The sequence below is a fragment of the Sturnira hondurensis genome, unplaced genomic scaffold (assembly GCF_014824575.4).
Source record: "Sturnira hondurensis isolate 20B ecotype Veracruz unplaced genomic scaffold, ASM1482457v3 Scaffold0003090, whole genome shotgun sequence".
Taxonomy (NCBI): Eukaryota; Metazoa; Chordata; class Mammalia; order Chiroptera; family Phyllostomidae; genus Sturnira; species Sturnira hondurensis.
Genome location: NW_028075721.1, coordinates 1,613,068 through 1,637,930, shown reverse-complemented (window position 1 = coordinate 1,637,930; position 24,863 = coordinate 1,613,068). Strand labels below are relative to the sequence as shown.

The 24,863-nt window shown below is 50.8% G+C and overlaps 4 protein-coding genes and 1 long non-coding RNA gene across 12 annotated transcripts in view; 2 read left to right on the top strand and 3 right to left on the bottom strand.

Annotated features, from left to right (window-relative positions):
* Nucleotides 1-3,715: 3,715 nt before the first annotated feature.
* On the bottom strand, nt 3,716-8,119 carry LOC118983968 (dipeptidase 3-like). Its single transcript, XM_037041692.1, has 10 exons — nt 7,638-8,119; nt 7,180-7,306; nt 6,575-6,704; nt 6,337-6,478; nt 6,029-6,098; nt 5,744-5,920; nt 5,356-5,440; nt 4,760-4,835; nt 4,143-4,278; nt 3,716-4,045 (listed from the first exon to the last, which is right to left on the bottom strand). The coding sequence occupies exons 1-10, from the start codon at nt 7,901-7,903 to the stop codon at nt 3,806-3,808; spliced, it is 1,449 nt and encodes a 482-aa protein (XP_036897587.1). The 5' UTR covers nt 7,904-8,119; the 3' UTR covers nt 3,716-3,805.
* Nucleotides 8,120-11,994: 3,875 nt separating this feature from the next.
* On the bottom strand, nt 11,995-17,741 carry LOC118983833 (dipeptidase 2-like). Of its 3 annotated transcripts, none has more exons than XM_037041453.1 (12): nt 17,506-17,741; nt 17,025-17,093; nt 16,193-16,559; nt 15,729-15,855; nt 15,289-15,391; nt 15,058-15,199; nt 14,714-14,783; nt 14,420-14,596; nt 13,963-14,047; nt 13,251-13,326; nt 12,454-12,589; nt 11,995-12,359 (listed from the first exon to the last, which is right to left on the bottom strand). In XM_037041453.1, the coding sequence occupies exons 2-12, from the start codon at nt 17,038-17,040 to the stop codon at nt 12,102-12,104; spliced, it is 1,557 nt and encodes a 518-aa protein (XP_036897348.1). In that variant the 5' UTR covers nt 17,041-17,093; nt 17,506-17,741; the 3' UTR covers nt 11,995-12,101. The 3 variants fall into 3 exon arrangements, with proteins under 3 accessions (XP_036897348.1, XP_036897347.1, XP_036897349.1); XM_037041452.1 differs by having other exon boundaries at nt 15,289-15,418; nt 17,506-17,735; XM_037041454.1 differs by lacking the exon at nt 17,506-17,741 and having other exon boundaries at nt 15,289-15,418; nt 16,193-16,662.
* LOC118983834 (uncharacterized) lies at nt 16,819-20,033 on the top strand. The gene is made up of 3 exons (XR_005065806.1): nt 16,819-16,923; nt 17,182-17,266; nt 18,719-20,033. It is a non-coding gene; the product is annotated as an uncharacterized LOC118983834 (long non-coding RNA).
* Nucleotides 20,034-20,774: 741 nt separating this feature from the next.
* DDX28 (DEAD-box helicase 28) lies at nt 20,775-23,128 on the bottom strand. The gene has a single exon (XM_037041450.1). It carries the CDS (start codon nt 23,105-23,107, stop codon nt 21,461-21,463), a length of 1,647 nt encoding a protein of 548 aa, XP_036897345.1. The 5' UTR covers nt 23,108-23,128; the 3' UTR covers nt 20,775-21,460.
* DUS2 (dihydrouridine synthase 2) overlaps nt 23,128-24,863 on the top strand; it is a 40,218-nt gene continuing 38,482 nt past the window's right edge. The window contains exons 1-2 of one of the 6 annotated variants that reach the window (XM_037041444.1): nt 23,161-23,233; nt 23,809-23,922. The gene's annotated coding sequence lies outside the window, so the exon portion shown is untranslated. The other 5 variants (XM_037041445.1, XM_037041446.1, XM_037041443.1 and 2 more) reach the window with 5 other exon arrangements.

The window sequence follows — 24,863 nt, the reverse complement described above, 5'->3', positions numbered from 1 at the left end:
TGTGTGTGTTGAAAATTTCTCCCACTCTGTGGATTGCCTTCGCACTCTTTTTGGTGGTAAATTATGATAAGCATGTTATTAATTTTAATGTAATTGAACTTGTCAATCTTGTCCTTTGTCATTAATGCTTATATTCAGTGTCCCTATGTTGAGATCATACATATATTTTTCTACACTACCTTCTAGGAGTTTTATTCTTTTGCCTTTTGCGGTTAGATCGATGACGTATTCAACTTAATTTTGTATGTTGTTTTCTGTGTGGTGTAAGCTAGGGGTCAATATTCTTTTGTTGTTGTTGTTGCATATTTGTCTGCTTTTATTTTTAGTAATTTTTCACACTTTTTAGTGTTGTGTAAGTACAATTGTCTCCATTTCCCCCCCACTACTCCCCCCACCCCAGTCATCCCCACTTCCCACCCTTGATCTAACCCCCCTTTTGATTTTGTCCATGAGTTCCTCCTTTTTCTTTTTTAAAAATATATTTTATTGATCATGCTATTACAGTTGTCCCATTTTCCTCCCTTCATTCCCCTCCACCCTGCACACTCCTCCCACCCACATTCCCCCACTTTAGTTCATGTCCATGTGTCATACATATAAGTTCTTTGGCTTCTACATTTCCCATACTATTCTTACCTTGCCCCTATTTTCTCCCCACCGTCTGTGCTACTTATTCTCTGTACCTTTTCCCCCTCTCTCCTCCTCCCACTCCCCTGTTGATAACTCTCCATGTGATCTCCATTTCTGCGGATCTGTTCCTGTCCTTGTTGCTTGCTTAGTCTGTTCTTGTTTTTGTTTTAGGTGTGGTTGTTAATAATTGTGAATTTGCTGTCATTTTACTATACATGTTTTTTATCTTCTTTTTCTTAGATAAATCCCTTTAACATTTCATATAATAAGGGCTTGGTGATGATGATGAACTCCCTTAATTTGACCTTATCTGAGAAGCACTTTATCTGCCCTTCCATTCTAAATGAAAGCTTTGCTGGATAGAGCAATCTTGGATGTAGGTCCTTGCCTTTCATGACTTGGAATACTTCTTTTCAGCCCCTTCTTGCCTGTAAGGTCTCTTTTGAGAAATCCGCTGACAGTCTGATGGGTACTCCTTTGTAGGTGACTGTCCCCTTTATCTCTTGCTGCTTCTAGGATTCTCTCCTTCATTTTAATCTTGGCTAATGTCATTATGATGTGCCTTGGTGTGTTCCTTCTTGGGTCCAACTTCTTTGGGACTCTCTGAGCTTCCTGGATTTCCTGGAAGTCTATTTCCTTTGCCAGACTGGAGAAGTTCTCCTTTATTATTTGTTCAAATAAGTTTTCCACTCGTGGCTGTTTCTTTCCCCCTTCTGGTACCCCTATAATGGGAATGTTGGGGCATTTAAAGATGTCCTGGAGGTTCCTAAGCCTCTCCTCATTTTTTTGAATTCCTGTTTCTTCATTCTTTTCTGATTGGATGTTTCTTTCTTCCTTCTGGTCCACATCATTGATTTGAGTCCCAGTTTCCTTTCCATCACTATTGGTTCCCTGTACATTTTCCTTTATTTCACTTAGCATAGCCTTCATTTTTTTCCCTCTAATTTGCAACCAAATTCAGCCAATTCTGTGAGCATCCTGATTACCAGTGTTTTCAACTGTGCATTTGATAGGTTGGCTACCTGTTCGTTGCTTAGTTGTATTTTTTTCTGGAGCTTTGATCTGTTCTTTTGTTTGGGCCATTTTTTTTTTTTTTGTCTTGATGTACCTCATGTAGTAAGGGGGCGAAGCCTTAGGTGTTCACCAGGGCGGCACAACCCAGTCACTAGGTTATGATGCTGTACGTGGGGGAGGGGTCCGAGAGGGAACAATGGTGCTTGCTCCACTCTCTGCCGGATTTCACCGTCTTCCCCCACTTCCCACAATCAAATTGGGCCCTTCTGGTGCTGATTGCCATGTGGGTGGGCTTGTGTACATTCTAGGGCCCTGTGGGTCTCCCCAACCAACTCTCCTGTGAGGCTGGGAGTCTCCCCAAGCCTCAACCCCCACAGGTGTTTTCAATCAGAGTTTTGAGGCTTTATTTCCCCGTGCTGGAGCCCTGGCTTGCTCGGTCTCTCCCGCTCCTCAGTTTCACTTGGTTTATCTGCACGTGAATGTAGGACCGCCTGGTCCGCCAGCCGCCTTGTGCGCTACACCCCTCCACAATCCGCTACCTCATTGGGTCCAGCAGCCGCCACTTTGCCGTGAGTCCTCTCCATCCCAGCTGCCCAACTCCGCCCCTCCTACTGATCTGGATGAATGTTTCTTCTTTAACTCCTTGGCTGTCAGACTTCCATACGGTTCAATTTTCTGTCCGTTCTGCTTGTTTTTTGTTTTTAAATTGTTGTCCTTTTGGTTGTCCGAGGAGGCACAGTGTGTCTACCTATGCCTCCATCTTGGCCAGAAGTCCTTCAATATTCTTTAAAAAATTTATTTATTTTTAGAGAAGGAAGGAAGAAAGGAGGGAGAGCAACACTGATGTGAGAGAGGAGCATGGGTCAGTTGCCTCTCGTATGCAGCCCGACCAGGGACTGAACCCACAGCCCCGGTATGTGCCCTGACCAGGGACTTCTGCTTTGTGGGATGATACCCAGTCAACCAAGCCACACCGATCAGGGCCAATATCCTTCTTTCTTTTCCCCAAATGGATATCCAGTTGTTGCAGGTAGCTTTTATGAGTTGATCCTTATTCTCCTCACCTCACATCCATCTTTCCTTCCTAACTTCCGGTGAGGTTTACCCACATAGACCTAAGCCCCAGCTCTAGATGCACAGGTGACAAACCGCCTTGCGTAGATTTTTCCATGTTTCCTACATATGCATAAGGTCTAATACCTATGATAAGTTTATTTTATATTATTCATATAATTCATAAGGGATCTACTTATTTGATCAAATACTGACTGATATAATAATATTAAAGTGGGAAGACTAATTCTACTAGATATCAAGACTTGTTTTAAAGTTGCTATAATTAATACATTTTGGTATTGGTACTATGATAAACAAATAATCCAAATAAATGGAACAGCATTTGAAAACAGACCCACACATATATGGACGCGACTTACAACATACGGTGGCATTATAGTCTTTCTCTCAATTTCCAGTTCCCCTGGAAGGAACTTAGGCCTGGCTGGGGCCCACCCTTGTGGGTCAGGAGAGGAAGGTGGCCGAAGACACAGGGTCTGTAGTAAGCCGAGCAGTTGGCAATAGTTTCCTTTCCTCTCTCTTTTTTAAAGTTTTTTAAAAATTGTTTTTAAGACTTGATTTTCCCCTTCCACTAAAAAATCAGTTTAACAACAACAAAAAAAAATCAGAAGACCTTATCTGAAAAATCTAAAATCTTTACACACTTTCTCTCAGTATTTCCAAACAAATTACTACTTATTCTATAAATGGCACCAGCTTCTTAAAAAACAAACTTAAACCTTTCAGAGAGAGAGTGGGGATGCACCATCACACACTCCATGATGGGGTCAACCCTGGATTCCATTCATTGGTGTTCTGTGGGCTTTCAGCATAGAACATGGTGCAGTGCCTCTGCCTCTGAGATGAGACGAAGCTGGGAGGGCACTGGGGACCGCTCACCTTCAGCAGCTGGGGCCAGACCACAAGGCCCCTAGCCACCCAAGATCCTCCTGGATCCCACCCATCGCCCACCAAAGAGGAAGGACACTCACACCTGGTTTCATGCCCCAAATCTTTATTCTTAGCATATGCTTGTGCCCGGCTGACTAGGAGAAGGATCTTGTGAGACTTTGCTAAGGTGACCTCTGGGGAACTGACCAGGTCATCAGAGCCACGGGATGAGGATCAAGAAGGTGGCAGTAGCCATGAAGGCTAGGACAGGGTGTGGGGAGGCTTTTGAGGGTCTCTGGAGAATATGACTGGTTGGCTTCTTGGTCACCTCCAGGTGTGCGTCGGGGTATTGACGCTGACGCTGAGACAGGAGATGGGAGTGGCAGGACCTGCCCACCCGCCTGTCTGGAAACTCATCCTCTGCCGGGCTCTGACCACTGCTTTCATCTCTCACCTGCGGGTGGGAGTCATCAGTCAGTGGCTCCCCCAGCGCACCACCCCTCACTTGCTCAAACCACTGAAGCATCCTTTGGCCCAGCCGAGCATAATACCTGTTCCACCTGTCTGAAGACCCGCAGCAGATTTCCTCGAAGGACACCCCGAAGCTCTTCCTCACTCCAGCCCCGACTCAGTAACTCTTCTATCAGAACCGGGTATGTGGATACATCCTCTAGCTCCAGAGGGAACCTGTGTAGTCACCAGCCATCCAGCTGTGGGACCTGGGCCCTGATCCTGATCTTGGGCCTCTGTCCCAATAGTCCCAGTGACTTATGGGAAATTAAAGGCCATGTTCTTCAGGCTACTGAATGCAATTTAGGAAGCTCCTTGAAGACTGGGCTTCTGTAGCATCTGCCCACCAAGCAGACCATCTGCCCATCAAGCAGACGATCAGCCCACAACAGATCTGCTGAGCTGGGAGTGGAGCTTGTGCAGGACAGACGAGCTCTGCCTGGGGGAGGGGAGTGCTTAACCAGGGTGAGGACCTAGAGTGGCAGTGGGTCCAGCGAGCCACAGAGGGGATGGAGAGAGCCCAGGAAACAGGCCCTGGGAGTGGGGAAATGTTAGGTTGGCTGGAAGGCAAGAACTGGTGATTCAGGCTTGAAGGATGGGAGGGCCGAAAGATGGGGAATTGTAACTCCCGAGAAAAGCCCCAGGGAAAACCACTCACCGGCCAGACCCGTCATAATTTCCACCAATCCCAATGAACTCGGATCCAATGACTGCCCTGATGTGGTCGAAGTGATCTAGAGAGGGAAGGTTCATGGTGGACAGCACTGGGCTGGAGTTCGGCCCTGGGACCAGCCCTGGTCTGGGGAAGCTCGGCCTTGGCCAGTTCCCTGCTCACAGTACTCCAGGCCATGGCAGCCAACTCCAGAGAGCTCCTGGCCAATTGTGAGGTCTGAAGTGGCTACAGGCTGGACACTGGACCTAGGGTGAATCTCAGAGCCACCCCTTTGGATCTTTTCCTGCCCAGGAGCCACCCTGCCTCTGGGTTCCTTGGGAGCCTGGTTGGGGGCCTGCCTGTCCTGTCCAGAGGGGTGGGAGTGAAAATGACATTCAGAGGCAGAGTCAGCTGCCTGCCCAGCCTCATCAGTATTGACTGTGGGTCCACACCTGGGAGGCAGTAGAGCTGTGTCTACTCCCCTGGGCTGTTGGGAAGGCTGTTCATCACCTAACAGGGGTGCTAGACAGCTGGAGCTGTCCTGAGTCCTGATGGTCACAGACCCAAGCTAGAAGTGCCCAAGGAATTGAGGTGGGGCTCACCTGCCACAGTGGACACATTAGCAAACAGGTTACACTGTAAAATCCCCATGGACAGCGTCACCATCACAATGCCACCATTTTTCTTCTGCAGGGATAAACAAATGGATACTCAGCTTGGCCCTTCTGGCCTAACAGCCTGCCTCCTTGTGCCCTAGGGGCCTTGGTAGGACAGTGCTCAGTCCCGGCCTTAGGGGTTGGAAGACACTTCACCTCCTGTGGGTTTGTGGGCTCCTGGGTGGAACTGATTGGACTTGAGTTTCAGAGATGGGGAGGATGAACTAGCTTTGGGTAAGAAACTGAGGTTGGAGCTGATAGCTTTGATCAGGGTCAGGAATCTTTGTATGAAGCATGCTTGGCCCTGGGTTTGAGGGCTGAGGTAGTCACTCACCAGAAGTTGCAGGATGTCATCAGGAACATTCAGCAAATTGTCGCACACAGCCCTGGCAGCTGAGTGGGAGAAGATCACAGGAGCGCGAGATACCTTCAGCACTTGTTGCACCGTGGTGTCCGATGCATGGGATAAGTCCACCATCATGCCCAGGCGGTTCATTTCCCCTACCACCTTCTGCAGGGACAGTTTTTTACAGTTTGGGTGTGTGTGTGTCAGGGATACACACATGTGCACGCATCTGTAAGGAAGGGGAGTGTTAGGGTAGGGAACGGGAGGCCTCACCTCACCAAAGCTTGTCAGCCCACTGACGTTGGTGTAGAAGTGGTGCTTAAACTTGGTGGAACTCTCTGCCCTGCAAAACAAGCAAGCTGAGGGCAATCTCATGGACCATATCTTGGCCATTAGAGCTTGGGGACCCTGCAGTCTCTCTGTTCATCCATCCTACCTCCAGAACAGGGTAAAGACCATGGCTAGCTGCTGTCTGGGAATGTGAGTGACCTGTGGCAGTCCATCCTCCCTCTCTGGACCCCTCTCTCCTCACTTCTCTGGCAGTTTCCCTGCCAAGCCATCTATTATTCCACTATGCTCACCAGGGTGTGCTGCAGGTGAAGGTGAGGGTCAGGTAGCGCACTCCCAGCAGATAAAAACTCCGCAGTACAGAGAAACTGCCGTCCAGTGAGTGACCACCTTCCACGCCAATGAGGCAGGCCAGCTTCTGAGTGCTGTTCAGACCTAGAACAGGGTAGATAATCAAGTAGTCAGTGACCAAAGCCAGAAGCACCAGAGTAAGCCCTGAAGCCCCGACTATTCTCCCATTTGACAGCCCACCTTCAGCTGAGGTCACAAGCTCCAGCTCAGCGTAGGAAGCACACATGCGATGAACGAGATCTATTTGCTCCAGCGTGAGGCGCACGGCATCCTGGTCCTGGGTCTGGCAAGGTGTGTAGGCTGACCAGAACTAGGAGCAGGGCCCAGGGGTCCAGAATGAGACCAGACCCTGGTGTGGCACTCCTTCTCAGCCCCCACGGTACTCATTTGGGTCAGTGGCCCAAGTGAAGCACCGCATAACCCAGTGGCACCTTAATGACTAGCCAGCTTGTTGTCAGCAGCCAAACTGTGGACTTGTGACACACCACCGAGGCCTGCTGTTTTGTGTGTGCTGTGTCAATGCCCCAGGGCCAATCCACCAGGTCCTTTGTGGTTCCGGCACCTCCCACAATAACCAGGGATTTTCTGGTCACTTTCACTGTGTCTCCACGGGACCTGGGAACCCACGTGGCCAGCTTGTCTTGGCCTCCAATGCTCCCAAACTCCCCAGCAGCCATATGATGACACATTGTATGTCCTGTGATAGAGGACTGCCTACCCAGGTTTCTGCGGCCTCCACGCTTCCCAGAAGCCATGCTGTGGCACCCTGTGTTTCCCTGTGTTACCTGGGCTCCCACGAGGCCATCCCTAAGCTTGTCCAGGTTGGTCTGGCTGTGACTGAAGTTGCGCAGGTTAACATTTTGCAGTCTGTTCTGAAAACGTTCTCTCAGGACCCGGGGCAGATGGTTGTGGCTGGGGGCATCAAGGCAAGGTTAGAGTAGGGACACGGGCTCCAGGTCAGGCAGGACATGGCAACATGCCTGGGCCTGTTCTTTCCCACTGTCTTGCCCCACTTCACCTTCCCACCTCACACAGGCAGTACAGAGACCTCCAGGGGTCCAGCTTGGGAGGGGGGATGCCACCAGAAATGGGGTAGTGGGGCAAAGGAGGCCCATGAATGACGGTGGAGGGTATCCAGGGGCGGTGTGAGGGACCCTCCTCATTAGCTCCGCATGCTCAGGACCCCTACCCTCCCTGGGGGTGGATGGCAGCCACTACTGGTCTCTGCCCCGCATCTACCCACCCATCCACTAGTGGGAAATTCCGCATCAAGGCCTGTGCGTGCTCCTGCAGTCTCTGGGCTCCAGGGGGTCCTGGCGAGGTTGGGACACTTGAGACGCCGGATGTGGTCATGTCGCTGGCGGTTCCCAGCGCTGCTGGGGCGCTGGGTGCAAGCGGCTTGGTCTGGGCGCAGGTTACTGGCTGTGGCACCAGAAACAGCAAGAACAACAGGCGCAGTAGATGCTGCCGGCTGAGCACGTGGGAACACTCGAGGCCCGCGGGCTGCATGCTGCATAGGTCCTGGAAGGCGGGCAGAGGGCAACAGTGGGGTCCTGACCGTCGATTTAGGTGCCTCAGCGGCGCGGCCTCGTGAGGAGAGTCAAGACTCTGGAAAGACTCCGGGAGAGCGACAACGCTGTCGCTCCGCGCGGCCGCCAGGGGGCGGTACGGCCCTCCTGCCCTGGACTGGAGAGCTTCCCAGTGGGCCAGGCCGGCCTCCCCCGCGAGCGCCCTCTGGCGACGACGTATTGTGGGCTCCATCCTCTTGGGATCCCTCTGCCCCGCTCCTCGCCTGGACGGACAGACGGACTAAAGGGGAACTGGAGCCCAGGAGTATCCCTAATCTCACCCATAATCAGACAAGCGGAATTTTAGTTTCAGGGATGTGCCTCACAGGTCAACTCTTCCATGAAATTCTAAGCTCCACCTCAGAAGAGTGAATTACTAGTAGATCTGTTTGACAGAAAAAAGATTCCCTGTATGCGTAATAAAAATGAAATTTAAAAACACTATTTGTGGGAGACCACTTTGTTTTAGCATCTAGTGTTGAAATTTGCTTCCGTGCATGTTAATATATATGTAAAAAAAAGAGACACTAGAGGAGTATGCATACTAAACAGTTAATATAGCCATCTTGGGAAAGGGGTTACCAACTCCCTGGTCAGTTTATGTGTTATCTCTCTCTCTCTGTGATACAGATATCCTGGCTGAGGGAATGTGTTGGTAGTGCTGGTGAGGGCTGGCCAGGGTGGGAAGACGTTAGTTAGGGGAGGCACCAGAGTATGGCTGAGCCTTGGAAGGAAGGGGCCTAGATCAGGGCAGGGGAGTGGGGATGGCATCCCAGGGTGGCCAGTGGCCCAGGCAAGGGTCTGGTGTGGGCAGGGTGACTATGCTGTGGAGGAGGAACTGGAAGACCCTTGGGTTGGCGGAGGGTGTTAGGTTTAAAACATGGCCTCATCTGGGACAGAAATCCTCCTTTGAGACAATGTGGTTTCCAGGCTGGCCATAGTCCTGAACGATATAATTCATTGTTTTTTGCAGACAAAGCCCCAATTTAGGGGGAATTGATCTCAGAACTGCATTTAGCTGGCATCTGAACCTGCACCAGATCCTAACAGGCTGAGGGGCCAACAATGCAGACTGAAATGAGTTTACATTTCTGTAAACAGTCCCCCTATTTACATCTGTGCCTGTCCCCTCTTCTCCCAGCTGGCTCCCTGATAAGTGGGCCTCCCCTCTGGACATCCGGAGAAGGACCCTGGCCTCTGGCGACTGCTGCTCCTGCCCATTGCTGCCCCCTCTGCGTGCCTTGGTGTTAAGTATCAAGTCTGACGCAGCTACCTCCAGCTTTGGCTCTCTCAGGAAGAGGGTGGGGAGAGGGCAGGGGGAAATAAATGTTTATTCTGGCCTCTTACACACCTTAGCTGACTTCCAAGGAGGTCTTCAGTTAAGTGATATTAAACATGATGATAACTTTGCTGATAGTTTACTAAAAATGCAAAAGCACTGCACATACAGCTGTTTTCTATATTAATCTAGATGAAAGGTAAGAGTGTAATGTTTACAGTAAAATTTTAAAATGTTATCCAGACATAAACAATTCTAAATGTCTGGTCTTGGTTAACTAGGTAAATCGAAGTTACACTCCTTTTGACAACAACTAGAAAAGATGGGCAAAATATTAAAAGGGTCTTCTTGATGACATCAGTGAATTAACAAAATATTGAAAAATTGCTTGTCAAGGACCCAAGGAGTGTGGAAACCCAGAGATGCGTCCAGCCTTTGGGCTGTTTCATCCACCAGCTGCATTGTGGGGCTAAGAAGACAGATTAGCATCCAGGGCCCAAGGTAAGGGGAGCGACGAAGGGCACTCTTGAGGTGAAACACCAAAGAGCAAATCAGACCTGCAGCAATTCCTGTGAGTAACAATTGTTTCTCAACTCCAGGTCCAGCCTGCTGTTCTCTGCTCTGTGAGGCTGGGGCTTGCAGTAAGCTTAGACTCAGGGGGAGGAAAGAGAAATGTTTTTCTTGTTTGTGTCAGTGCGGCTCCAGCAGTGGCAGCTGGCTGCGGTCTCCAGTTTGTGGCCAGCACACAGCAGCCTTGCCACGCCCATTTAGAACACCTGCACCAGCCGAGTACTCACCGGCCTCAGCCTCCTCTCAGAGGTCTGAGCTCCAGCGACACAAGGCCCTCCACCAAGCTTCTGTCTTCTAGTAACCCCTACACCACAGGTGGCAAACACAAGGCCCATGGGCAGAATCCAGCCCTCCGCCTTGTTTCTACCCAGCTGCAGCACTGAGCTCTCACTTAACGTCAAGGAGTAGTTACATTTATACAGTCCTGAAATTACATTTGGCCCTTTGAAGACAACTGGGAGGCTGATGTGGCCCCCAGTGAAAATGAGCCCCCCTGCCCTATACCTTCCCATTTCTTCCCAAGTGGACCCTGAGCTGGATCAGCTATGGTTGGGAGGATCTTAAATGAGACTAAGGTGATTTCAGAGTGCTATTCAATTGTTTCAAAAGGAGTCAAGAAAGGAGAGAAGGGGTGAAATGAATGGAAAGCCCTACTACAACTTTCTGAGTACCGGTACAGAGCCCAGCTGACTGGGAGCCTGGGGGAAGAGGGAAATGTGCCTTGATGTACATTTTAAGGTTTTAAAAAAATATTTATTTGTTTATCTTTAGAGGGGTAGGAGAGAGGGAGAGAAACTTCAGTGTATGGTTGCCTTTCGTGCATCCCCTGCTGGAAACTGGCCTGCAGGGAACCTGCCTGCAACCCAGGCATGTGCCCTGACTGGGAATCGAACTGCGATCCTTTGCCTCGTAGGCCCATGCTCAATCCACTGAGCTACACATTTTAAGGTATTTTTTAATGGTTAACCTCTCCAGAACATTAAAATAGTTGAAAAATATTAAAGAGCTGGAAAGTAGGTGTACTAAAACTCACGACAATAGTTCACATTTCCATAATTTTATGTGTATCCAACCAGAATTATAATTTTACTATCCTGGCTTTAATGGAAGCAAACTCATGAAAAATGTTTTTAAAACCTACTTCTTTGCTTATTTCATACTCTGTTGAGAGTACACATTTGACAATTTCTCTTGACCAATTTCTAAATAACTGCCGTTTACTATAACTTCTTTTACAAGATGCCACTATGATTGGTATAGTTACTTTCATTCATGAAGTTAACGATATTCCACTGTGCATATATTTTCATTATTTCTATTGAAAATTCAGTTGTATTATTCAAGTTAAATGATTTTTAAAAATGACTGTTTTTATGACTATTATTATTATTTTTATTAGCCATTATCAATTATCCTGTTTGTTATTATTAGATGTGATTAATTCTTATGTAGAAGATTTTATTTACTTATTTTTAGAGAGGGGAAGGAAGAGGAGAGAAACATCAATGTGTAGTTGCCTCTCATGCGCCCCCTACTGGGGACCTGGCCTGCAACTCAAACATGTGTACTAGACTGAGAACCGAACCAGCAGCCCTTTCCTTTGCAGGCTGGCATTCAACCCACTGAGCCACACTAGCCAGGGCTGATTATTAACTCTTAATTTTGGCAATCAATGCAGTTGCCATTACTATTAATGGCCTGGGGGTAAGATGGGGTGGTTGTCTTTAAGTAGCCTGTGACTCTCAGGCTTTAAGAGTGACTCTAAGTAGCCCACTCTCACAGGTGGGCCTACATCCAAGGCAGTACAGCTATTGGAGGCCCATGGCCCATATGTGGTCTTACATGCTGGGCTCTGTCCAAATAGGAACAAAGGTCATTTGTAATCCGGGCAGGTTCCTTACTTGGGAATGTGAATTGGAATTCCCTTAAGGATCCCCAGGTGATGATGGGTGGGTCAGAATGGGGACTGGGAGGTGCTACTCAGAGGGTACCCAGAGTAGGGTCCACCCTCTTGCAGCCAGAGCCACTCATGTCTTCCTCCATTGCTGAGCCCAACCACCTGGGTTTCTTCGGGCCACTACCAACAGGTCTTCCTGGTGGCTGGCCTGCAGGGCCCCCACCAACCGGCAGCACTGGGAGCCTGCATTGTCAGACCAATCACAGAGAAAGACACTCATGCCTGGTTCCAGTCTAAAACATTTATTTTCAGGAAATACTTGTGCCTGCACTAAGGGGGAACTTTGTGGGGTGTCCACAGCTATCAAAGTGACATCTGACAGGATTAACTGGGTCACCAGAGCCACAGAATGACTGGGAACAGGGCAATAATTGTGAGGCTTGGGAGCATGTTGGGGGATGAATTTGAGGACGACTTCCTAGGTGACAACTCGGGCATCCAATGCATACGAGTCTCGGTTAGTTTCTGGTCTGGAGCCATCTGTTTCTGTCTCTGAGGCGGCCGTGGGAGGACGGAGCGGCAAGGGCTGTCCAGCTGCTCAGCCGGGAATTCATCCTCTAAGGGCCTCTGCCCCTTCTTTTCCTCCCGCACCTGGAGGCAGCAATTGTTGGTCAGCAGCTCCCGCAGCTTCCCCTGACACACCTGCTTGGACCCCCGAGTGACTCTTTTGCCCAGCTCAGCATACCTGTTCCACTCGTGTGAAGACCCGCAACAGGTTTCCTCGAAGGATGCCCTGGAGATCCTCCTCACTCCAGCCCCGTCTCAGCAACTCCTCTATCAGTACTGGGTATGTGGACACATCTTCCAGCCCCTGAGGGAAACTGTATGGCCGCCAGGCAGCCAGCTGTTGGACCCCAGACCTGTTCCCTGATCCTGACTCAGAACCCCAGCTCTATGTGTCCAAGGTCCTCTGAACCCCAGCCTTGGTCACATATGGGAAATAGAGACTAGGAGAGAGTAAATGATTCACCTCTGCAGTTCATCTTTCAGAACCAAGACCTCCTTGAATACTCATCAAAACTTATTTGAATTGAATTATTAAGACCTATGCCTTTCACTGAATGCACATTTCTTCTCTATACATAAAAAGAAAAGCTTTTTGAGAATTGGGTTGAACCTCTACAGGCACAGACCCAATTGCAAGCAGAAAAAATGCTCAGCCTGTACCAGACGTTGCTAAAAGTCTGCTCAGAGGCAGTGTGTCTGCCGGTACCCACTGGGGATGGGTGCACATGCTGGGCAGCTGAGCCCTGCCTGGTGGCTCAGCCAAATATGATGACCTAGAGTGTGGCTAATGGACCACAGACAGACAGGAGGGCCCAGGAAACAGACACTGGGAGGGAAGATGCCAGGTGGGCCAGCAGACCTGAGGCTGCAGTCAAGGTCCAAAGGCTGGGAGGACAATGCTATGGTGGGCATGGAGACTGTGAAGGCCCCACTGCTGCACAGCCAGCCCCTGACAAGCCACAGACAAGCACTCACCGGCTGGTCCCATCATAATCTCCGCCAACACCGATGGACTTGGATCCAATGACTGTCCTGATGTGGTCGAAGTGATCTAGGGGATGGAGAGTCAACAATGCAGGGCTTCCAGGGCTGGGCTGGGCTGGGGAGTGGGGACTAGACTCTGGCGATTCCCCTTCTTGCAGCCTGTAGGCCATGCAGGCCAATTACTTCATGGCCTGGTGCCCTGTGTACCAACTTGAGAGCCCTGAGCTTTGATCTGATGTGATCCCAGCTGGCTCTAGCCTGGACTTCACATCTGGAGTAGATCCTGGAGCCACCAGTTTGGGCCATTTCACATCAGGATTCACCTTGCCTGAAGTCTCCCTGAGAACCTGTGAGTGCTCCCTTCCATTCGTGTGGAAGAGGAGAGAGGGACAAAGAGTACAATGGACAAAGATCACAGAGACCCTAGGGGCTTCCCAGTCCCTTGGCCAGAGGCAGGAGCAGGGCACTTTGGAAGCCCCTACAGAGGCGCCCAGGCTTTATGTCCCACTGCTTATACTCACCGGTACTGCACTACCCGCTCTGTGGCTCCAGTTCTACATGGCAGCAAGGTGCTGTGTGCTGTCTGTTTGGGGGTTTTTGCTTACTGCCAATGGGTGGGTCAAATGTGTTGGCTGCTCTGAGGTCCCCCTCCAAAGCTTCAGCTCCAAATCAGAGCTGCTCAGAGAGCTCAGGGTGGGCTTACCTGCCACAGTGGACACGTTGGCTAACTGGTTGCACTGCAGCACCCCCACAGACAAGGACACCATCACGATGCCACCATTCTTCTTCTGCATGGGTGGACAAGTGGACTCTCAGCTTGGCCTCCCCCTACACCCAGCACAAGCACCTGCCTATTTACCCACTGGGCCCCTGTAAGGAAGGTGTTCAGCCCTGGCTTTGAGGTCAGAGGAGACTTCATCTCTCTGGAAGAGTGGAGGAGTCTCAGCCCTGGTTTGGGTGGTGTCTTGGCCCTGGGTTTGAACATTTAGAGGAGTATTTACTGCCTAGAACCCTCTCTCGGGTTTCAGGGCTGTGAACTGGGCATTTGTGGGGCAGATGTCCAGCCCAGGGTTCGAGGGAATTGAAGGAGCTGGGGCTCATGTTCAAGGACTCTGTTCAAACCTCTTGCTTTAGGTTCAAGGGCCAGGGCAGTCTCTCACCAGAAGCTGCAGGATATCATCAGGAACGTTCCGTGCATTGTCGCACACCCGCCGGGCAGCCGAGTGGGAGAAGATCACAGGTGCCTGTGACACTTCCAGGGCCCGTCGTGCCACGGCGTCTGAGACATGGGACAAGTCTACCATCATGCCCAGGCGGTTCATTTCCATCACCACCTTCTGCAGGGACAGGTTGAGGAGGAGGCATCAGGGGTGCACATGTATGTGTGTTTATTTGCAGGAAACAGGTGGGATGTGTACATGCACGTGGGGAAGGTATGAAACTAGGGCTCTCACCTCACCAAAACTGGTCAGCCCACTGACATTGTTGTAGAAGTGGTGGATGCCCTTAGCTGAGCTCTCTGCCCTGCAAGATGGCCAGAAGGCAGTCTGACTGGTGGCCACAACTTGGCCGCAAGAGCCCGATTCTCTGCTGAACCCTCTATCCCTATACCCCTTTAAAGCAAGAGCAGGAACCCAAGCTGGGCTGTCTGGCAGTAGGAGGACCCTGCTGTGGATCCAGTCTTGCTCAATTTACCCAGCTCCCCTCCATACTTCAGGGTCAGTGCCAGATCCCAGGGGTCAAGTGTGGCCTGGGTACCCATACTGCAGTGGGCCCGTACCATTTGCATTGTGCTTACCAGGGTGTGTTGCAGGTGTGGGTGAGTGTCAAGTATCGCACACCCAGCACATAGAAGGTACGCAAGATGGAGAGGCTACTGTCCAGTGAGTGGCCGCCCTCCACACCAATGAGGCAAGCCAACTTCTGGGTACTGTTCAGAGCTGGGGGCAAGTAGGTCAGGTGGTCACTTTCAGGGGCTGAGGTAGCGAAGTCAAGTCCCTAACATCACCCCACCAGCTTGCCTGCCTACCTTTAACTGAGGTCACAAGCTCCAGTTCAGGATAGGAGGCACACATTCGGCGGATGAGGTCAATCTGTTCCAGGGTGAGGCGCAGGGCATCCCGTTCCTGTGTCTGGCACGGGACGTAGGCTGACCAGAACTGGGGAAAGCCAGGGATTGGCTTGGGCAGGGGCTTCTTTGGAGCTCCTCCTTTCATAGCCTCCACGGCCCACACAGCACTTGGTGGACCCAGGGGTCATATGTAATGACCTGCTTGTTCCACGGTACCGGGATATGCACCAAGCTGGTTCACCATGGCCCCTGCAGCTCCCAGCATCCATGCCATGGCACTTTTTTTGGTCGCTATGGTAACTGAGTTCCCATGTAACTAATATATCATGATCTCTAGGGCCCAAATTCTTTCATATTCCTAAGCAGCCAGTGGCACCTTATGTGTCCCTGCCCCATACCTGTGCGCCCACGAGACCATCTCTAAGCCTGTCCAGGCTGGTCTGGCCATGGCTGAAATTGTGCAGGTTAGCATCCTGTAGCCGGTTGTTGTAAAACTGCCTCAGGACCAGGGGCATATCGTTGTGGCTAGAAGGAGGTCAAGGAAAGGTCAGGTCAGGAGCAAATGGGTGGACTCCTTCAGGCCTGGGGATAAGCCAGGACTTGTTGCTCTGCCTGGGCCGGCCCCACCTCACACTGTCACACAGACTAGTACACTAGGACCCCTGAGGCCTGGGCTAAGGCATTCCCACTAGGGAGAACGTGACACAGGAGGGGAAAGGGCTTCCATAAACAATGAAAAAGGGCATCGAGGGGCAGTGTGAGGGAACCTCCTCACTACTGCTGCATGCTCTGGACCCCCTCCCCGGCCTAGGGGTGAGCCAGGCCTCCACAGCTCCCCCCAACCCCCACCACACTCACGCACCCATCCACCAGTGGGAAGTCTCGCATCAAGGTCCGGGCACGATCCCGCAGATTCTGGGCGATAGGGGTTCCCGGCGAGGTCGGGGCACTAAGGGTGCCTGTCGCAGTAGAGTCGCTAGGGGCTTCTGGCCTAGTCGGGGCACTGGGAATGCCAGGTGTGGGTGGGGTGCTAGGGGTGTCCAGCGCTGTTGGGGCGCTGGGGGCACCCGGCGTGGTCTGGGCGCAGGTTACTGTCTGCCGCCCCAGCAGCGACAGCAGGAACAGCAGACGCAGCAGAGGCCTCTGGCCGAGCATGTGGGGACACTCGAGGCCCGCGGGCCGCATGCTGCGCAGGTCTGAGCAGACAGGCAGGGGTTCGTCTCGAGGGCCTGAGAGAGGCAGGAGAGGGGTGGAGGCGAGGAGGAGTCCCAACGGTCGGCCCAGGTGACTCAACAGTGTGGCCTCGAGAGAGGGGGAATGAAGTCACAAGACCTTGTTACGGGAGAGCAGACAGCTGCTATGCTGTGCAGCACTCCCACTACAGGGGTGGCTCCGCCCTCCCGCTTCCGGCCCAGAGGGCGCCCCCTTGGGCTGGGTCGGCTTCCCGAGCTTGCGCCATCTAGCCTCCCCTCAAAGGTCCACATCCTGCCCTTCTCCCCACACCCACTGCTCTGATGGGGCCGACACAGGTTTCTCTCCCTCCGACCCGAGCTTTGCTCTCAAGAGAGAGGGCCTGGAGTGATTCTGCCTCAGGTTGGCCCTCTGCCCTGTGACCTCTTCTAACCACAAGTCCCATCTGCCTGTCGTATGTCCTAGGCACCCCTAGGGCCACGCGCCGGTGTCTCCGTGCTCACAGTGTTCTCTGGGCATCCGGTTTTCCTGTGCTGGGTCACCTGGGTTGAGTGTGGGGAAGGAGATAGTCTCTGGAAATGAGGGATTAACTTTAAGGACTCTGGATTCGAGAAAGGCCCCCTCCCCCTGACCTTCTCTTTCCCCTACCTTACTCCCCAGCCTGCCTGTCCAGCCCTGGGGACTCCAGCCAGGAACCGGGAAATGTCAGAAGCCCCTCTCTCCCATCTTCCCCAGGCAGCCTCAGGTAAGAGCTCTTTCCTCAGTATACCTACACCTCCCCCAGGTCTGAATAGAGGGACTTCGGGGATGTGAAGTGGGCAAGCATCTGGAGAAAGTCAGGAACATTTACTCAACAGAGCAGAAACGGAGATAGTAGGCTATTGCAGTAGAAGGAAGTGAGTCATTTCCAGGGCAGCAGAGGCCCAATCCCAGCAACCTCTCTCCCAGAGTGGTAGCTGACCTGCTGGCCAGGATCCCTCCTACCTCAGTGAGGAAGCCTCCGCCTTGTTGAGGTCAGAAACAAGGGGCCTGAGGAAAGGTCTGGCACTTTTTGTGGCTCCACCCACCTTATCCTGTGGTTCCTCTGGCTCTAGCTCTGTCAGAAAACGTTGAAGACTAAGTTCCTGTCCTTGTGTGACAGGCCCCACCCGATAGATTCCCAGACTCAGGCCCTCATTCTAGTTGTCTCTTCCAGGAACCACCCCCCCCCCCCACGCACAAACATATATGGAGGCTATGCCTTATCAGTTTGCATATTTTCCTTCCTCAAAAGGCAGCCATTGTTGATCTTGCTAGACGTGCAGTTAACTACAAAGGCATCTCACTTCTATTCAGCCTTCTCCCTAATCCCTACCTTTCTCTCTAGCACTCTTGCCAGGATCTCAATCTAACACTCCTAGGGCTGCTTTTTTACTTTATTTTTCAAATTTACTTTTAGAGAGGGAAGGGAGGGCTAAAGAGAGATAGAGAAACATCAACGTGTGGTTGCCTCTTGTGTGCTCCCTACCGGGAACCTGGCCTGTAACCCAGGTGCCCTGACTGGGAATCAATCCAGCGACCCTTTGATTTGCAGGCTAGCACTCAATCCACTGAGCCACACCAGCCAGGGCAGGGCATGCTTTTTGATGGAAATAAATGACGACTCAGGCACTCTTGCAGCCAGATTCTTCCTGATTGGTCAGTGCAGCAGATCCAGCACATAAGGTCCCCAAAGCAAAGTTTCAAGTGGTATCTGACAAGTCTGACTGGGCTGATTCTGGGGACCAGATATTCTGGTGACTTAGGTGTGAAGCCCACAGGGTTTGCAACTCTTGTTCTGAGGTTGGTTTGCATGCTGTCCCACATCCTTGAGGTAGTGCCATCAACCTGGGCAGGGGGGAGGTTGGAGGGCCCTCAGGTATAGGAGCTTGACCCAGGGAGGCCCTCCACAGAGTCTCCAGGATTCAGATAGCAACTCCTGAACTGTGTGACATTCAGTTGCCTAGAGAGGGGGACCATATCATGGAGGACTCTGCCAAATCCGGTCTTTGGTGACTTACTCTCTCTAAAAACAGGGACATCTGGATTGCTCAGGTTCAGGTTTTGCTGACATCTCTCCTTCCTCCTCCTCCTCTTCCTCCTGACAGCAGTCTGTGGGGGTTGCCCCTGCTGGAGGTGGCAAGCAAACGCAGTGAGGCCACGACCACTTCTTTTCCAGCACGTGAACTACACCTGCATACAGAGGGTGCTCAACCAATATCCACTGAAGACGGAGTAAACTTGGAGCTCAGGAGGCTGCCTTCCTTTCTCTCCCAGAGCAAAGGCAGGTGACAAGAATGCCAACACATCAGAGCAGCCAATATTGCTGTGTGCTTGGAGCTATGCTACAGGTTTGACGTGGTTTCACCACAACAGCCCACAGGGTAGGGTTCTGACCAGCCTCATATTCTAGGAGAGAACATTGAAGCTCAGCTAGATGAACTTAACATTCTCATCCAAGAGCTGGCAGGTGGAGCTGGTATCTGAAACTAGTTTCCTCATCCCCAGATTTTTCAAGCTTTGTCCTCCCTAATTCTATTCCCCCTCTGTGATAATTCTAGGTGCAAAGCAGTTGCCCAAGCTGATGGATGCCTTTCCTGACATCTGAACTCCTCTGTCTGGAGTCCTCCCTGAATCCAAATCCATCATGCTGGGCAGGGGAATTCCTAAATTTGGGGGCAGCTAGTGAAGCTAGTGAGGGCAGTGGAACTGAGAGTTTGTGGAGGAGAAATGTATTTAGCCTTCTGTTGTCCTACTGTGCAGGTGCTTCAGGCCCCAAGGGGAGAATGACCACAAGTCACTTGGTAAGGAGGTCTGCTCTGTCTGCTTCTGCACATGCCCCGTCATTCCTGTTCACCACTGCCAGGCTCACCAGGGTTGGCTTGGATTGGCCCTATCTTCAGTGAGCGTTCATGGGACACAAGAAAGCCATCTGGAGAAGCCAGCAGTAGTGGGAGAGCAGTCCATTGGCCCTGGGACAGAACTCTTCTTGAATCTGGCTGAGGGGGAGGACAGGTGTGGGGAGACCAGCTGCTGAGAAAGCAATGATGCCCTCTTGGGCAAGTTAAACAAGGATCCTCAAACTTCTCAACTTCCAGCTTTTGCTTCTCTTACCAGAAGAAGCCTTGAATACCTTACATACATCCATTTGTCCAGATACCCTTTACTGATCATCAGCTGGCACCAGCTCTTTGCCTGGGGTAGACAGTGAAGGGGCTGGACAAGTCTATTGTATGTGCTGTCATAAGCATGCAGAGGGGTGGGCTGTGAAAGCACCAGGTGCTGGTAGCCCCTCTTGACCAATCAAACATTTATTTCATGGCACATGTGATTTCTCATTTAGCCTCAAGTTTAAAACTTGAGAAAGTTTAAAGGTGAGGGGGTTAAAAGGCACAAACGTCTACCCTGACCGGTGTGGCTTAGTTGGTAGGGTGTCCTCCTGCAGAGTGAAAGGTCTCCTATTTGATTCCCATCAGGGAACAATACTGGGTTTCGGGTTTGGTCCCCTGTTGGGGTATGTTCGAGAGGCAACCGATGCATGTTTCTCTCCCTGTCTTTCTCTATCCCTTCCCTTTTCTCCAAAAGTAAATAAATAAAATCTGAAAAAAATGTACAAACTTCCATTCATAACATAAAACAAGTCACAAGGATGTACTGTACGGCAAGGTGACTATATTAATGGTATGTATTGTATAGCTGAAAGTTGCTGAGAGTACATCTTAAAAAAAGTCTCACCATTGGGAGAAAATGTGGTAACTGTGTATGGTGAACAGACATTACCTAGAGTCACTGTGGTGACCATTTAATATATACAAATATCAAATCATTTGGTGTTGTATACCTGAAATGTATATATCCATTACACCTAAATATAAGTACAGGAAACTCGCTTCACTACCATGCTATTATGGCACCTCAAAATGTTAACAATACTTTAATATCATAAATCGCCTAATATCATGTTCAAATTCCCGAATCCTGATTTTTAGATAACTTATGTACATAAGATCGCCAATCCTCACCAAGGGTGGCTCTTTCTTGCAATTCTTTAAAATAATTATTTACCATGTGATTCTGAGCATGTTCTTTTTATACCCCTGAGCCTGTTTCGTCACAGAAAAAAATAAGGCTTCACTGTGCTCTTTTGGCAAAGGTTTCCCTGGGCCCATTTCTGTTCTCTACAACCGGATCCTTTTCAGTGTGTACTTTAAGTGTTTTGTGGAGTGCTGTATTTGACGCTGAAGTATTCATCACTTCAGGCATAGCTTATATAACACTGTAGAGCCTGGAGCCTAGGAAACAGTAAGAGGGAGGATGCTATATGCTTAATTTGCCAGTTTGGTAAAGACTGTACTCCTCTCTCCTCTTCTGTCATCACAATAGATGAGGAAAAAGGCAGAGATTGGAAATGCACACCAAGCAGTACTTCTCTTGTCAGTCTGCCTTTTATTTTCTTGCCAGGACTTCCCAAGGCTAATTTCACCAACAGTGCACAAGTTTTCCACATACTGATGAAGAAAACTCCTTTCTACTGCTAGTCACATCAGCTTTCTCTCTCTTGGGGGCTTAAAGAATGTTTTGGGGGCAGAAAAATAAAATCTAAATGTTACAAAATAAAAGTTGAAACTTTGTCCTCGGTGTGGCATTTTGGAATGAGTTTTCTTAATCCAATGGATGCTGCCCAGTGGTAACTGTTATTAGAACCCAGAAAAACGTCTTTTTTTGTTGTTGTTGGAGATCATGATATTATATAAAGCCAGAGTCTACTTTATTTTTCACTACTTATGAAAGATTACAAAGAGTCAAGCTTAGCCACTCTCCAGACCCGCAGGGAGGTGAGTGGGCAGCCCGGAGCATCCTACTTTGGAGTGTGCTCACCCACCTAGCAGCACACAAGGAAAGATCAGTTATGGCACTACCTTCATGTCAGCTGGGACAAAGGCTCTCTCACTGAAGACCCCAGTCCTGGAAGGCTTCTCTTCCTGCGAGCTGCCAGTTCAATCTTCTGAACCAGGCTCACATCCCAGGGGTGGGTAACAAAGCTGATGACAGTGCCTGGCAACTCACTCCCTACACGGCCCACCCTCCCCGCTCTGTGGATGTAGTCTTGCAGGGTGAGAGGGAAATCATAATTGACAACCAGCTCCACATGGGTACTGTCCAGGCCCCGAGAGGCTATATCTGTGCAGAGAAGTATGTCTCGGTAGCCCTTCTGGAAGCTCTGGAAGATACCTGCCCTCATTGAGGCTGGCATTTGGCCCTGCAGCCTTAGGTGTTGGATTTTGTGGTCATCCAGAATATAGCCTAGCCAGTTCACAGTGCTAGAGCTATTACAGAACACCAGAACAGTTCCTGAGGAGCAAGTCCTATCTGCTCTGTCATGCCGCTTGAGGATCTGCACCAACTCAGCTACCTTCTCCGCTCCCTTCAGCCTCATAAATGTCTGTTTGACATGGGGCATGATACAGTGGAGCTTGGAGCTGGTGATGGTGGTTAGAGACTCTGAGCTGGCAACTTTACTCAGCAGCTGGCCTACACCTTCAGGAAATGTGGCCCCTACTAGTACCAATTGAGCTTTAGGATTAAAGGGGTCTTTTAAGTCATCTGGGCCTTCTGCTATGTGGCTCTTCCCTAAGATGTAGTCCATGAGTTCCAGGAAACTTTCATCCAACAGCGTGTCTGCCTCATCCAATACCAAGAAGGAGAGCTGCTCCAGGCTGATCAGTTGACGTTTCAGAGACTTCCACATAGCCCCGGGAGTGGCCACTAGTACATCAGCTGGAGGCCGTTTGCAAAGTTGCAGCCTGATCCTAATCATGCCACGGCCTCCCGCTAACTCCTGCACGTGGATTCCCAGGGAGTTGCCTAACGGCTGGGCCACGATCCGCACCTGTTCGGCTAATTCTCGCGAAGGCACAAGGACCAGGCCTCGAGGAGCTGGGATACTGCGGGGGTCTGGTTTTGGCCGGCCCAAGAGCTGTTGAAACAGAGGGAGTAGGTAGCTGAGAGTCTTGCCACTGCCTGTTTCCGCTGCACAAAGTATGTGGCGGCCGCGAAGTAACGGGGGGATGGTACTCGACTGGACCGTGGTGGGTCGAAGGACTTCAGGAGCAACCTCTTGTAGTGCACGCAGTACGCGAGGCTCCAGACCCAGATCCGCGAAGCTGCCCTCGGATAAGTTCCGCAATGCTGGTGTCTCGCGTTGTGAGCGCTCGATGGAGAAGTGATCCCAGCGGGACCGCCTATTCTTCCAGCCACGGGAAGCGAGTGGCGCGCTCTCCCAACGAGCCAGCGTTAGGCGCGCCGGCTGGTTGAACTCTCGCCGCCGCGCCGAGATCAGCAGCGGGCCAGGTCGCACCAGCACCGGCCGCAGGGAGTTCCCTCGCCCTCTCTGCCGCTGTTCTTGCCGCCGCTGTAGAGCCCGTGGGATGCGCACCACTGGTAAGGGCTCATCGGGACTGCTAACCGCCAGTTCTCGTCGAGGTGCCAGAAACAAACGAGCTGCACACAACGAAAGTCGAGACGACCACACTAGAGCCATGTTTTCCTCGCTGCTGGAGAGGCGCATGGCACTGACGTCACTCGTGCGCCAAGGCCTCGCAGACGGTGGCTGGCGTGGCTCAGTACGACACGCGGAATTGGCGAACCTTGAGGAAGAAGGGAGGTTCTGTAGAATTCAGCACCGGCGAGGTCTGTAAGTCCGAACAGGGGACGTCCAGACCGGGGCCAACCTTGCGGAAGGGTGCGCAATGGAGGCAGGACTGGGGTCCGACGATCAGGGGCGATGGGGCCCTGCCCTTATGGATCAGGAGGGTGGAGGGCTTCTGGCAATTGGGTGTCCGATCCCTACTATTCTCCTTTGTCGCCCACACCACCCCGATGATGGCTTTTCCAGTGCTAGTCTGCCACTGTAAACTCCGAGGGTGCGGCGATATTTTTACAGATGTGGTCCTCGCGCAAGGTCTGGTAATAAGTGTTTAAGAGTATGAATGACGGACAGTGTCTGGAGGCCGAGACAAGGGCCAGGTGTGGTAGATCTAGGCTGAACCTCCCCTGCCCCCGATCCTCCCGACCCCTCCCGACCCCCCCCGACCGCCCCCCCCCCGCCCCGACCCCGGCCCAGCTGGGATCCCAGAGGACAAGCTGGGTAGCCTTCAGCTCATTATGTCAGTGAGGGTCTTCAGGCATTATTTCAAGCGTACTCGTCCGTTCATACATTTTCTTTTTTCACTTGAGGTTCACACTCCACTACATTGTCACCCCACCCAGCTTCTCATTCTGAACCTACTTTTGCGGTTCGCTCACCTCCACTGGTTTCCAAGTCAAATAGTAAATTACTTGAATAGTAGTGAGGAGGGTACTGCTACTCTACGGAGTGATCAGGTATGTGGCTTGTCTCACACGGCACATGTCAGGCAGAATATTTTACATGAATTGAGATGTTCAGGTTGCAGATAAACCTTATACTAGTCATAATTCTTGCATAGAGCTGGAAAATGAGTGTCATCTTTTCTGTAGTCCCCAGTGCCTGGGGTGGGAGATAAGGTAGGTGTGGATTAATCATCTGGGAAGTTCTTAACATCTGGAGAAAGTATTTGGTTTTTGTTTTATTTTTAAAAATATTTTATTTATATATCTTTAGAGGGGAAGGGAAGGAGAGAAGGAGAGAAATATCAATGTATGGTTGATTCTCATGGGTTCTCTGCTGGGAACTGGCCTGCAACCTAGGCATGTGCCCTGACTGGGAATCGAACAGCGATTGTGTGGTTCGCAGGCCCGTGCTCAATCCACTGAGCCACACCAGCCAGGGCTTATTAATTTATTTTTAAAGAGAGGAGAAGGGAAGGAGACAGAGAGGGAGAGAAACATCATTGTGTGAGAGAAAAACAGTTGCCTCTCACTTGCTCACAACTGGCGACCTGGCTCACAACCCAGGTATGTGCCTTGACTGGGAATCAAATTGGCAACCCTTTGGTTTGCAGGCCATTGCTCAATGCACTGAGCCATACTAGCCAGGGCTGGAGAAAATGTTTTAGTTTCATCAAATGCCATGAAAAAGATAAGTACTTTTAAAATTTCAAATACCATTTTGATACATGAGTAGACTTTTATGGAGAGTTACCTGTTAAAGCAGCAGAGAGAGCTTAAAGTAGTGACAGTGAATAGTCATTGATTTTACCTCCCCACATCCACCCCACTTTTATTTATTTATTTATTTTTTAAAATATGTTTTATTGATTATACCATTACAGTTGTTCTATTCCCCCCTTCAATCCCTTCCACCCGCACCCTCCCTCCCCCACCATTCTGCCCCCCTTAGTTTA

What these genes read in the sequence shown, in the direction of transcription:
- LOC118983833 (XM_037041452.1), bottom strand. An exon ending in ATGATATCCTGCAGCTTCTG is followed by an intron (nt 14,048 to 14,419) that starts GTGAGAGACTGC and finishes CCACCCATGCAG; the next exon opens with AAGAAGAATGGTGGCATCGT. An exon ending in TCTTCACACGAGTGGAACAG is followed by an intron (nt 12,360 to 12,453) that starts GTATGCTGAGCT and finishes TGCTGCCTCCAG; the next exon opens with GTGCGGGAGGAAAAGAAGGG.
- LOC118983968 (XM_037041692.1), bottom strand. Translation starts at nt 7,903, where the DNA reads ATGCAGCCCGCGGGCCTCGAGTGTTCCCACGTGCTCAGCCGGCAGCAT. An exon ending in ATGGCCTCGTGGGAGCCCAG is followed by an intron (nt 6,705 to 7,179) that starts GTAACACAGGGA and finishes CCCTGCTCCTAG; the next exon opens with TTCTGGTCAGCCTACACACC. An exon ending in ATGACATCCTGCAACTTCTG is followed by an intron (nt 5,441 to 5,743) that starts GTGAGTGACTAC and finishes TTATCCCTGCAG; the next exon opens with AAGAAAAATGGTGGCATTGT.
- DDX28 (XM_037041450.1), bottom strand. Translation starts at nt 23,107, where the DNA reads ATGCGCCTCTCCAGCAGCGAGGAAAACATGGCTCTAGTGTGGTCGTCT.